We start from the raw sequence: 12,891 nt of genomic DNA on the forward strand, positions 1-12,891 counted from the left end.
GTAAGTATCTGAAGTCATATTTGAACCCAGGAAGATGAGTCTTTCTGACTCCAGACCTGGCGCTCTCTGCACTATGGTGCTATGACACCATGTAGCATCTAACTTACCCCTTAAACTTGTGCAGCTTTTTTGCTAGATAACTATAGCACAGTGTACTTAAGTCAATTAAACTAACAACAACAATAATTACAATAACCACAAAACAATATAATTACTATAAAGAGACACTGTATGGTACAGTGGACAGAGGGCCAGCCTTGTTAGCAGAATGGTTTGGGTTCAAGTCCTACCTCTGACAGATATGTGACCTTGGACAAGTCACTTCTCAGTGAATGTAAGCAGCAGAGAAGGTGCTGAACTGCTTTGGCAGAAAGAGTTCCCTTATCTGGGAGCTCCCTATGCCAATGAAATTGCAGGCCTGGAAAATAATCACACCACTAACAACCCATGACATTAATATGAACTTCTAAAGATTTCAAAGGCCTTTACATACATTATCTGATTTAAACCTCACAACAACCCAAAGGGGAAGTAAACACAGTTGTTATCAGAAGATGAGGAAACTGAGGCTCAGAGAAGCCCAGTTATAAGGCACCTATATTCTGCAAAGTCTTGTTCTGGGAGCTGGGCATACAAAGACGAATACAGCACAGACCCTGGTCTCAAGGGATGGAGGAGAGCCCAGCTTGGTTGAAATACAAGTAAATACATCCCTATGAAGAAGAGCTCTGAAGAGAAGATTCTAATCTGTCTTCCCTCATGAGATTGGAAGCTCCTCGAGGACAGGGACTGACTTTTGCCTCTTTTTGTGTCCCCAGCACTGAACACAATACCTGGCACATAGTAGGCATGCAATAAATGTTTGATTTGTTTTTGTTGTTGTTTGATTGATTGATTGTCTGTGTCTTAGAATTTAATTGCTATGGAGTTGCCAAAATAGAAGAAGACCTTGAGAATCCCTTAGGTCACGTGGCATCGTAAGCAGGAAGTGAACGTATGTCCCCCTGCCTTCACGACCATTGCAATGTCTACTACACTCTGCTACTGCTCATAGGCTGGAATATAGAAAGTAAAAAGTGAAGCATTAAAGGGATGGTTGAACCCACACCAGGAGGGGCTTCAAATGTAAAGGCAGGAGCTTATATTTGGCTTGGCAGTCAATCAGGAGCCCCTGAAGCTCTCATAAGTGGGGCTGGATTGACTTCACATTAGAGAAATTACAGGAGCTGCAATGTAGAAAATAGATGGCCTAAAGGCTAGATTCAGTTGGACAAGACCAGGTGAGAAGAAATGAGGGTTTGAATTTCCACTCTAGCAATGTACATTCCTGTACAGGAATGGCCAAATATAGGGTATGTGGCCAAAGTAGATATAGTGGCACTCTTTTACTAGATGAACTCCAAGGTCATGAACTTGGACAACTAAGAGGTGGCTGGGGCCATGGCAGTTTGAGGAAAGAGGACGTGTTCTGTAGTGTAAACTCTTGCCCTTAATATATGATGACAAGAAACCAGGAAAAGATACAGCATCCACTGGCAGATGAAGAGCAGGGGCTGGTGCTCAGGGCAGAAGTCAAGGGGTGGATGTAAGGGAGCCAAGAGTCAGTTGGTGAGGGAAGATCATGGAAGTCACAGGTGTAGATGAGAATCCGTGACAGCCAATTGTTTTTTAATAGGAGTTTGACGGTGAAGTGAAGGAGAGAGAAAGGTTAATATCACGAGGGAATATTGGGATCAAAGAAAGTTGTTCATTTGTTTTTCAGGACAAGAAAAACTTAAGTATGTTTATAAACTGAGTTAAAGAACCTAGTAGAGGAAGAGAAAGTAAATAGGTTTTTAAGATTTAGAAATAGCTTTGCATTCCTTCTCTCAATAGATCTTCCTGCTAACCCGAAGATGTAGGTACAATCCCATTTTCCAGATGAGAAAACTGCTGCTCAGAAAAGGAATTTGAGCATCCCAGACTCACAGAGCTAGTCGGGGGTAGGATTTTAACCAGATTTCAGCACTGATTCTCTGTCCATCAGGCTACACATCCTCCCCTGAAACACTGATTGTTGGTTCCACAGGCAGGGAAAGATTAAGTCTAAGGTGAAGGGGACCCTGCTTGTTCTTCCTGCTTCCCACCTGAATCCAGACACTGAAAATGGAGACAGAAGGAGCAGTTACATTCCTAAGGGCTCTCGGGCAAGCTCTAGACACCTGCTATATCACACACACACACACACACACACACACACACACACACACAAATAATTTAGAAAGTTGGGCGGGGAGGGGAGGTGATATCCTGGAGCTGGCCAGAGTATTTTGATTTCTGAAGTAACAATCGATTTGGCTCTAAAAACATTCTGCAGCCAGGAGGGTAAGGAAGAGGGACCACCTGGGAGGCTTTTCTATGCTTCTAATGTGGTGTTCCCCTTCTGTAGAATGCAGACCCAGAAGGGATGCTCTTTTGTATTTTATAGAGAAGGAAACCTTGTCTGGCCTTCTACTCCAAGTCCACAAAATGGAAGTGGGATGGCATAACTGAGCATTCAAGAAGTGCCACATTAGTTCAGCCTCACACTCTACTACCTCATGCTCACCCTCTGACAGAGGAATCATGGGGTGATTTGTAGAAGGCTAGGTATCTTCTGGGACGTTAGGTGGTATGGTGGATAGAGCACCGGTCCTGGAGTCAGGAGAACCTGAGTTCAAATCTGGCCTCAGACACTTAAGACTTACTAGTCGTGTGACCTTGGCCAAGTCACTTACCCCCAATTGCCCTGCATCCCCCCCAAAAAAAACCCACAACTGAACAACGAGGTGTCCACTATGTCATTGGTCTCAATAAGTCGGGAGGGGGCAGCCCTTCTGGGCTGCACACTGAATTTTCCTTTAATGATCCAAAGACAATACTACCTTTGTCCAAGAGAAGAAAGATCCAGAAGGAGAATAAGCCTCATGTATGGAAGGGCCTCTGGGGCACAGTGTTCTCTCTTCTCAGTTTTTTTAAGCACATGAAGAAGCTTGAGAACTAGAGGCCAAAAGACTTGGCCAAGGTCACTCAGGTAGCAAGGGTCAGAGTGGGGCTGGAGCCTCCCCATCCCACCAGGACAGGAATGAGCTGCATCACTACCTTTTAAGTTTTGTTAAGCACTTCACGTGCCACCTCATTTGCTACTAACAAAAACTCTGTGAGGCTGATGCTATTATGATTCCCATTTTACAGATGAGAAGACTGAGGCTGGAGAAGGAACCGTGATCTGCCCAGAGTAATATAACAAGAGAGCATCTGAGACAAGACTGGAACACAGGTCTGTCCGATTACAAGTTCAGCACTTTCTCTTCTGTGCCACTGACCTAGGGAAAGTCTCAAAACCATGAACATTGGTGCTGCAAGGGATCACCAACATCCACTAAGCATCGGGAACCTCCCAGCCCTTCTCAGAACGTTGGGTGTGCTTTTAATGCATAACTGAAGGAAGTGGCTGCATTTCGGGCAGCGGTTAGTGAAAATGAAGATGTATGATTGTTTGCCTCTCCAAATTCACATGCCACGCCCCTCCCTGAAAACCAACAATGGTTAAAAAACCCACCTCTAATCCAAACCTCTCATCCCCATTTCAAAGATGAGAAAATGGAGGCTCATGGAAAACGGTACTTGATTTTTAAAGCTCTTACACAGAGCCATACCTAGGAATTTTGGTACCTGGGGCAAGTCCTACAAACCAGGTTCTCCGTTGACTTGAGAGTGAGGGAAGAGACAGAGACCCCAGGCTATGTGTGCAAGGTCACTGCTGGGGAAGCTTCTGCATGGGAAAGGAGGGAGAGAGAGGTAGGGAAAAGCTCCCCCCAGCCACCATCTGGAGGCTGCCTAGTTTAACTAATCTCACTAATGAGGGGCTCAGCTGGGTGGTTTCTACACCACTGAAGGAAGGACTGTGCTTTCTGTCCTCTAAATCTGCTGCCTTCCCAAGTCAAGGACCTGGGGGACCATGGAGCTCTCTGCCTATTCCCAAGGGAGACTCTCCATGGTTTTCTCCTTCCCACCTGCAACTCCTGTGGTGCTTAGGAACCCCACAATGACAGGAGATGGTAGGGAGGAAAGGGCCATGGAACATTCTGTAGACTGCAGCCAAGGCCAGCTTAAAAAAGAAAGCTTGATACCCCTACCATAGCTGTGGTAGCTGAGGTGTGTGTGTGTGTGTGTGTGTGTGTGTGTGACAGAGACAGAAACAGAGACAGAGAGAAAAACAGACACAGTTGGAGAAATGAGGAAGAGGAGAGAAGAAAGAAAGAAGAATAGAGGAGAGGGAAGGTGAGGGGAGAAAGATAACATCAAGGAGGGTCATAACATCATAAGATCATAGCTCTAGAATAATCTTAGATACTTTCTAGTCCAACCACCTCATTTTATAGAAGAGGAAACCAAGGCACAAAGGGGTTAAAAGTCTTGCCCAGTGTTACCCAGGCAGTGAATGGTAGAGCTGGAATTCGAATTAAAGTCATAAATCTGAAGCTGAAGGGCTTTGCAGGCTACTTAGTCCAATCCCCTCATTTTACTGTGGCACTCAGAAGTGACTTGTCCAAGGTCATCCAGGCAGTAAATAGTCCTGAGAGGATGCATACTTCATCCCTTTGCCTCCAGCCCCTGGTCTTCCCCAGCACAGCTGCTCAGCTCAGCCCTGATCACAGCAGCCGCCAAGGGCCTGGGCATGAATGTGTTCCCAAATACTCTGAGACATCATTATTTCATGTAGCCCCTGCCAGACCATGTGGCCTCTTAGCATAATTGAATACTAATGAAGTCACCCATTAAAAATGGGCAGCAGGAGAAAACTCTTCAGGGAAGTCGTTTCTAAGCAGAAATTCAGAGCATGGACTGGACGCCTCTCTGGCCTCCTCCACTGCTACGTCACCACCAGTTCCCCACTTCAGCTTAATCTGACATGTCTGTCCTCGTTTTCTCCTGCTCCTGCCTCTCTCTAGGCCTGGAATGCCCTTTCTCAATGTTGAGCCCCCACCCACTCTTTAAAGACCAATTGAAACGTCCCCTCCCCCCAGGAGACAGTCAGTCACCCCCTCTAGACAATATGGAATTTCCTGTGTGAGCAGAACTGGAAGTGACATCTTCTACAGGCTGTATACAAGACGGCTACATGGACTGGGTGTTTACAATGAGAACTTCTCTAGATGTTGTACAGAAGGCTGCGGTCTCATAGTCTGTCTGCAGCCGTGCCCTGGACCACACAGGGCCACACCACCCTCTGGCAGGTTGAACTTAGAATGAGGGGAAAGACAAACATGCATGAAGAATGCAGAGAAGTGCAGCAAGTCAACAAACAAACGTGCTGTGAGAATGGGAGAAATACCATCTGGGGGTCAGCCTGGCAGCATTTATTGAGCACCTGACACATACCAGGCAACACACTGGGCACTGCCAAAGTGATACTATCTTCCCTCAAGAAACTTCTATTCTATTAAGGGAAACAATGTGTTCCCAGAGAAGCAGACCGAAGATATCTACAGAAGATACCAAAATGAGAAAAAAGTGGTCAGCAGGAGACGCTCCAGTCACGGAGCTCTTTATCCACAGCCCCAGCATGGTGCTTTGCATACAGCAAGTGTTTAATATGTGTTCATTCCAACTTAAAAAAGTGACCTCTGTCATTACCATGAATTTGGAAGGACACTGAGTGTGACAGCATAATGTAGTGGGTAAACCAGGCAGTCAGGAAGGCTGGTTCAAATCTTGCCTAAGATTTTTGTGACACTGGGCAAGTCATTTAATCCTTATGGGCCCAAATGGTCTCATCTGTAAAATATGGCTGTTAGACGCCATGACTTCTAAAGTGATGAGCTCTAACTCTTTGGATCCCATGATCCTATGGCATGCCATCTGATGGGCGAACATGGTAGGAATGCAGAGGAAAGAACCCTGGGCTTGGAGTAAAAGGGCCCTGGCTTAGGATATGGGTTCTATAACATCGGGACAGTAACTTTACTTGTCCTCTGTAAAACGGGGATACCAATGCTTACCCAATTTGCTCAGCAGATTTGTTATGAGGTCAAGGGAGAGGCATGTCCACAAAGTGCTTTATAAAGGCTGAGGGCTAGACCAACATCAGTCATTGTCATTGTTAAGAAAAGGAGAAAGACAGCAGAGTGTAAACATGTGGGGGTGGAGTGTGGGGAGGGGTGTGTGTGTGTGTTTCTGAAAATCCTAAAGGTTGCTGTGTGAGAGGAGAGAAGCAAAGATTCTTTGGAGGAAGCAAAGTGAGTAAAACCCACAAGTGGCTAATGGGCTGAGGGGACAGAGCACCAAAGTGGGTGCCAACTGAGTCAGCAATGCTGCTAACTTGAGGCCATCTGCTGCAGAGTAGAAGGGGGTGGCCTTAAAGAGGTCTGAGGGCAGCTGCCAGCAGAGGCTCAGGACCAGATGGGGATGTGCAAGTTTGAGTGACATGAACTCTGGGGACAATGAAGCCGTCACATTCCCAATGGCGATGGACATTACTCAAGACAAAAGTAAGTCCTTTCTCTCCTTCTCTGCTCCTGTCCAAATCCCAGCCAGCAAGAACAAGACTCAGCTCTCCTGTAAGAAAGCATCCCCAGCCATTCCAGACCACACTGCCCTCTGCCGGCTCAGAAACCACACAGCACTTAAGACATGTGGGTCCCCAACAGCTTAGCACCTACTGAGGGTTTGCTTGTCTGCCCTGGGTTATTTTGTTTATCTTCAGTTGAATTCACCATGACCACTTCCACTGATGTTAAGGAGAACAAAAATATTTGGAAATTATGCTAACATCGACCTCAATTACTAGTGCCTTTCTCTTCTCCTTACTCCCCGCCCCCAAGTACCTTACCTTAACTTTCTGTTGTTCATTTGTTTTCAATTGGGCCCAACTCTGTGACTCTATTTGTAGTTTTCTTGGCAAAGAAACTAGAATGATTTTCCATTTCCTTCTCCAAAATCATTTTGCAGATGAGGAAACTGAGGCCAACAGTATTAAGTGACTTACCCAGGGTCACATAGCTAGATCTGAGCTCAGGATGATGAGTCCTCCTGACTCTAGGCCTGGCACTCCAGCTACCTCACCACCTAGCAGTCTTTACATTAACTACACCATATTTGTTCTCATTTTCTGCCCATACTTAAATAAACACTTGTCTCTCCCAACAGAACATAAGCTCTGTGAGTATGTGCTGTTGCATTCTTTGCTTTTGTATTCTGAGCCTGACCCAAAGTAAAAGCTTAATAAATGTATGTGGATTGAAATCCCTGTACAATATTCCTGAGACCAGAGGCTCATCACTCTCAGCAGCATTAATACAAAGACTAGAACATGGCCAAGAATGAAGAATCCGACTGATTTATCCAACTATGCAACAAACGGGAAAATGGCATAAATATTATTGGAATAGACATCACCTCATTGATCAACAGCAAACCTGACCACAGGCTACTAGGTGCATTAAATGTAACCAGAAAGTCATTTATTCCAGATAATGCCCATAGATAGAACAGCCACTTCTCATGAATGTTCTCCTGTGATCCTCACAATTCTGAGAGGTAGGTTCTACATTTCTCATGGTGATGGGTTGTTTGTTTTAATTTGTAATGAAGGAAACACTAAGTTTCAGTTAGACATCAGTGAAAATAAAGATAGATGTCTATATTTGTCCACCCAAGGTAATGGATTCCCTGAAATCTAACCATGGAACTAGATTAAGAACCCAAGTCCTAAAATGTGCTGACCGCCATACTAAAGACCAGCCAGGACAGAGAAATCATCCAACATAGAAGGGCAGCTCGAAAGGCTTATTTCCCCCAGATGTTCTTAACCTGAGGTCTGGGAATATAGCTTGAGAACTGTATTTCAATATAATTGGTTTCATTTGTAATCCTAGGTATTTAACTTTAAGCATTCTGAGAAAGGGGTCCATAGGCTTTACCAGCTTATAGCCAAAGGTGTCCCATCCATGACAGAAAAAGAGTTCATACCCCTTGGCTGACATCAAAGTTGGTTTTGTTTAATTAAAAAAGCATCACCTGGCCCATTTGCAGTGTGGTGCTATTCACATCCTTTAGATCTGGTAATAGATGTTACAGAGGTGTCATAAAACATATTTTACCTGGTGGGTTGTTCTAATGGTTGGATTTTTTTAATGTCATTTTTAAAAAAAGGATTTTTAAAAATACTTTGGAAAGTGCTACCTATTCCTTGTTCCTAGAGGATCCAAATGCCAGTATAAGAAATAAAGGGGAGAATTCATTGTTTCCTGGATGTTTTCATAAGCCCAGAGATCATCATAATAAATAGCATTTATAAAGCATTTTAGAGTTTACAAAATGTTTACAAATATCTTTGTACCCTCAAAACAAGCCCGGGATGCAAGTGCTATTATCCGTTTCATTTTACAGATAAGGAAACTGAGGCTGGAGGAGGTTCACACAGCTGGTAAGTGTCTAAGACCACATTTGAACAGCACAGTGGACAGAGCACTGGGCCTGGAATCAGGAAGAGTTCAGATCTTACCTCAGACACTTTATCAGCTATGTGACCCTGAGCAAGCTACTTAACATCTTCCTCAGTTTCCTCCTCTATAAAATGGGGATAATAATAGCACCTACATCCAGAGTTGTTGTGAGGATAAAATGAGATAAAATTTTTAAGGATTAGCACTTAATAGACACTTGATAAATGTTCATTCCCTTCCTTCCAAATAGAATAAATCTGTTCCTTCTTCCACGGAACAAGGCTCCAAATACTCGGAACACAGTTAGCAGGGTCCCCCAAGTCATGGCTTTACCTCCATTTCAACATTTGGAAAATGAAGCGATAGAAGCAGACAGTTGGCCTTCGCTAGTAGACCCAGTGCTTGGTGAATATGAAACACATGATAAATGCTTTTGGACTTGACTGAATGAATTCTCAAGACCCTTCTTGTTCTAAATCCTACAGTTTCTATAGGCTTCTTTGGGCTGAGAACCTCCAACATGACCTTCATTGACACTGACTCACTGAGCTAACCAACCACAGAATATTTTTCACCCTAAATTAAAAGGTGTGAATGTCAACCCAGCCATGACGACAGATGATTCCTTCCTGCATATATTTTCACCCAAGGAATTTTTCAAGATCTCTGACAAACACCTAATAAACGCTGAATGATATAAATCTGCCAGAGTTGGCATTCTTAATCTCTTCTGCTCTCAAAGGAAAAGGTATCTTCAGTCGAACTCTTAGAAACGGACCCTGAGCTAGATCCTAGCTGCGACCCCAGATCAAGGAACACTCACCCTGTTGTGAAACTTGGCACTGCGATAGGATTTGGGTGATAGATTGAACACTGTATAATGGTCGGGATGCCTGGAATCCAAGAAGGTTCGGACATCTTCTATCTGATTCCTGAATCCTAGCTCAACTCCTTCTGCGGGAAAGGACATCACTAAGAAGGGAAGAAAAAGAATTCTGATAAACAGGTGCCCATCATGATTGGCATCAGGTCAAGGCTATGTTCTTGCAGTCATATGGAAAATAAGAAACTTACCGATGATTCTGGAGGTAATGTAGGAAATGTCTAATTCTCCCTTAGTGTAACTAAAAACAAGAAGGGAAAGATATTGGTTAAGAACTGGACCCACATGCACTAAAACAATCCACTTAGCTTCTAGCCTCAATCACCTGTCCCTCTTCATCCCCCACCCCAATAAAAGAGTATTGAAAATAATCCCAAGAGATCCACTACACGTCCTTTTAACACAGAGATGAATTTTGACCACCTTGACGCATTTACTCTGCCAAAGGAATCATCCTTCTGTTATCAACATTGATTCACTGAACAATCCTTTTTTACTTAAGTGTCCTGTCTACAGTGCCCAAAAGCTACCTCCTCACTCCCTCTTTAGATGTCACTCCAAGAACCCATGACATTCTAGAACAGAGAAATTTTGAATACTCATTAGTAGCAATGTCCCAGCCTCACAATCTACACTGAAATAACTCAAGATGGAGAGCACTAAGATAGGCAGACTTTGAACAGAAAGGTATGCACTTAGTGCCTAATGGCAAGTACACTCAACTCCAGTCATACCAAAATAGCTATAACATCTCCTTCTCTACTGACTACAATTCTCCCCCACTCACATCCTTCCACGTTACTTAACATGAGCATATGTCACTATATTGGGGGCAAATGGCTATACATTTTTCCATCACTTTTGCTCAGGAGCATTTATTTCTGTTTCTACCTCCCCAGTTAAGCTTAAAGTGTTTTTTGATGGGGAAGCACCATGTCTTCAATTTTCTGTGAAGCTACACATATCAGTCAACCAACCATCTGTGTGTAACCTGGGCAAATCATTTTAACTTCTCTGGGAAACAATTTCCTCATCTATAAAATAAAGAGCTTATAAGAGTCAGTGGCCTTGAAGGTCCCCTTCCAGCATGGCATACTGTAAGGACAGGGAAGGTGATTTCATTGGGCATAGGGAACTACCAGGTAAGGAACCTCCTTCTATCAACCCAGGTCATCAACTTCTCTGCAACATCATCTTAGAGAGTTTTTATTAAGTGTTTTTTAAGCACTAACTTATTTATAAGGTACTTGGGCTAAGTCCTGGAAGTGCAAACAAAAAAGCCAATGTCAATTCTTTCCCTCAATGACCTTACATTCTAATAGCAGAATCAATATATACATCCCGAGGTCGAAGGAGCTAGGATTTAAACCAAGAATCACCTGCCCAGCAAAATTGAGTATAATGCTTCAGGGGAAAATATGGTCATTCAATGAAATAGAGGACTTTCAACTATTCTTGATGAAAACACAGAGCTGAACAGAAAATTTGACTTTCAAATACAAAAGCAAGAAAAGTATAAGAAGGTAAACAGGAAAAAGAAATCATAAAGAATTTATTAAAGTTGAACTATTTACATTCCATTTTTTTCCTTTTTTTGCCTTTTAGAGGGCAGTTGGAGTTAAGTAACTTGCCCAAGATTACACGGCTAATTTTTTTGTGTGGGTGTTAAGTGTCTGAGGCTGGAACCAAACTCGAGTCCTCCTGACTCCAGGGCCAGCACTTTATTCACTGTGCCATCTACCCGCCCCGAACTACTTACATTCCTACATGGAAAAATGATAATTGTAATTCATGAGACTTTTCTCAATATGAGGATAGTTGAAGGGAATATATATGTATACATACATATATGTATATATAGGAGGTTATGTGTGTATAAATATGTATGATAGTGTGGGTATATGTGTATACATGTATAGATAGAGAGCACAGGATCAGTTGAATAGGAAAGGATGATATCTAAAAAATAAAATTAAGACGTGAGAGAGGATTATAATGAGAGGGGAAAGGGAGAAATGAATAGGGTAAATTATTTCATATAAAAGAGGCAAGGGTAAACTGTTACAATGGAGGGAAAGAACAGGAAGGTGAAAGGGAATGGCTCAACCTTACTCTCACTGAATTTGGTTTAAGGAGGGAATAATACACACTCAATTGGGTATCTTACCCTACAGGAAAATAGGGGGGAAGGGAATAAGAGGGGGGATGATAGAAGGGAGGGCAGATTGGGGGAGAAGGTAGTTAGAAGCACACACTTTTGAAAAGGGACAGGGTCAAAGTAGAAAATAGAACAAGTGGGGGGCAGGATAGGATGGAGGGAAATATAATTAGTCTTTCACAATATATCTACTATGGAAATGCTTTGCATTTAACTACACATGTGCAACCTATATTGAATTACTTATCTTCCCAGGGAAGGGAAGGGTGAGGTGGGAAAAAGGGAAAGAATCTAAAAATCAAAGTTTTAAAAACAAATGTTTAAAAAATTGTTTTTTTACGTGCAACTGAGAAATAAGATATACAGGTACTGAGAGAACAGATTGGGGGAAGGAGTATTCAGTAGGCTCACTATTTTGGGTGGGGGCAGGGGAAAGACAGGGAGAAAATTTGTAACTCAAATTCTTGTGAAAATGAATGTTGAAAACTAAAAATAAACATAGAAAAAAATTTAAAAACAATATATACATAACTAACTACAGACAAGATAAAGGGGCAGGCACTAGCATGTAAAGAATGTATGAGTCTGAACATAGTAGGCACTATTTAACCTTCCAACAATACCAATGGTCCCATCCAAAGTCTACCTCATTCTTTTGATTGAGTTCTCTAGCTCTCTGACATGGTCCATCAGTCTTTTCTTGCTAATTTTCTCCTAGACAGAGATACACCTTGTTTACTTTAGTCGGACAATGGCTCCCATTGATTTTGTTTGGGAAATTACTATTCCTGTATTCTGCCTATTTAGTATGAATGGTGTCCATACTTCAGGCTTCCACTTCTATGCTCTTCCCCACAGATATACTGACCATACTTATGTCTCTGGTGATTATCTTTTTTCTTTCTTTTTTCCTAGACTTCATTACAAATCTAGGTCTCTAGCTCCTCCTAAGGCAGCCCACATTTCAAAGTGCTTAATCAGCCTCAGTTTCACCTCCCCCTCAATTTCAACATCACAGAACCTTCTAATGGGGCCCATCAATACTGTCTTCAAGTACGGAGTTTTAGGATCTTTTTAAATGACCTCATTGACCACAAAGCTCACCATATATTCTTCTATACAACACTGATGCCTCTTTCTTATTATTCAGTCGTTTTAGTCATGTCCAACTCTTCATGACCCCATTTGAGTGTTTTCTTAGCAAAGACACTGGGATGGTTTGACACTTCTTCCCCCAGCTCATTTTAGAGATGAGAAACTGAGGCTAACAGGGTCATGCAGCTAGTAAGTGTCTCAGACCAAATTTGAACTCAGATCTTCCTGACTCCAGACCTGGTGTTCTACCCACTGTGCTGCCCTTGGTAACTTTTATTTCTTCATCT

At 42.8% G+C, this 12,891-nt stretch overlaps 1 protein-coding gene across 1 annotated transcript in view; it reads right to left on the minus strand.

Annotated features, from left to right (window-relative positions):
- Nucleotides 1-12,891, minus strand: part of LOC138164891 (auxilin-like) — a 137,297-nt gene that overhangs the window by 54,579 nt on the left and 69,827 nt on the right. Inside the window, exons 3-4 of the mRNA XM_069092831.1 lie at nucleotides 9,543-9,592; nucleotides 9,292-9,440 (exon numbers count right to left, since the gene is read on the minus strand). Coding sequence (XP_068948932.1) covers nucleotides 9,292-9,440; nucleotides 9,543-9,592 — 199 coding nt within the window. The remainder of the gene's footprint in view (nucleotides 1-9,291; nucleotides 9,441-9,542; nucleotides 9,593-12,891) is intronic.

Source organism: Petaurus breviceps, unplaced genomic scaffold (assembly GCF_028583685.1).
Source record: "Petaurus breviceps papuanus isolate PSGF00001 unplaced genomic scaffold, PetGlider_PUasm1.0 207, whole genome shotgun sequence".
Taxonomy (NCBI): Eukaryota; Metazoa; Chordata; class Mammalia; order Diprotodontia; family Petauridae; genus Petaurus; species Petaurus breviceps.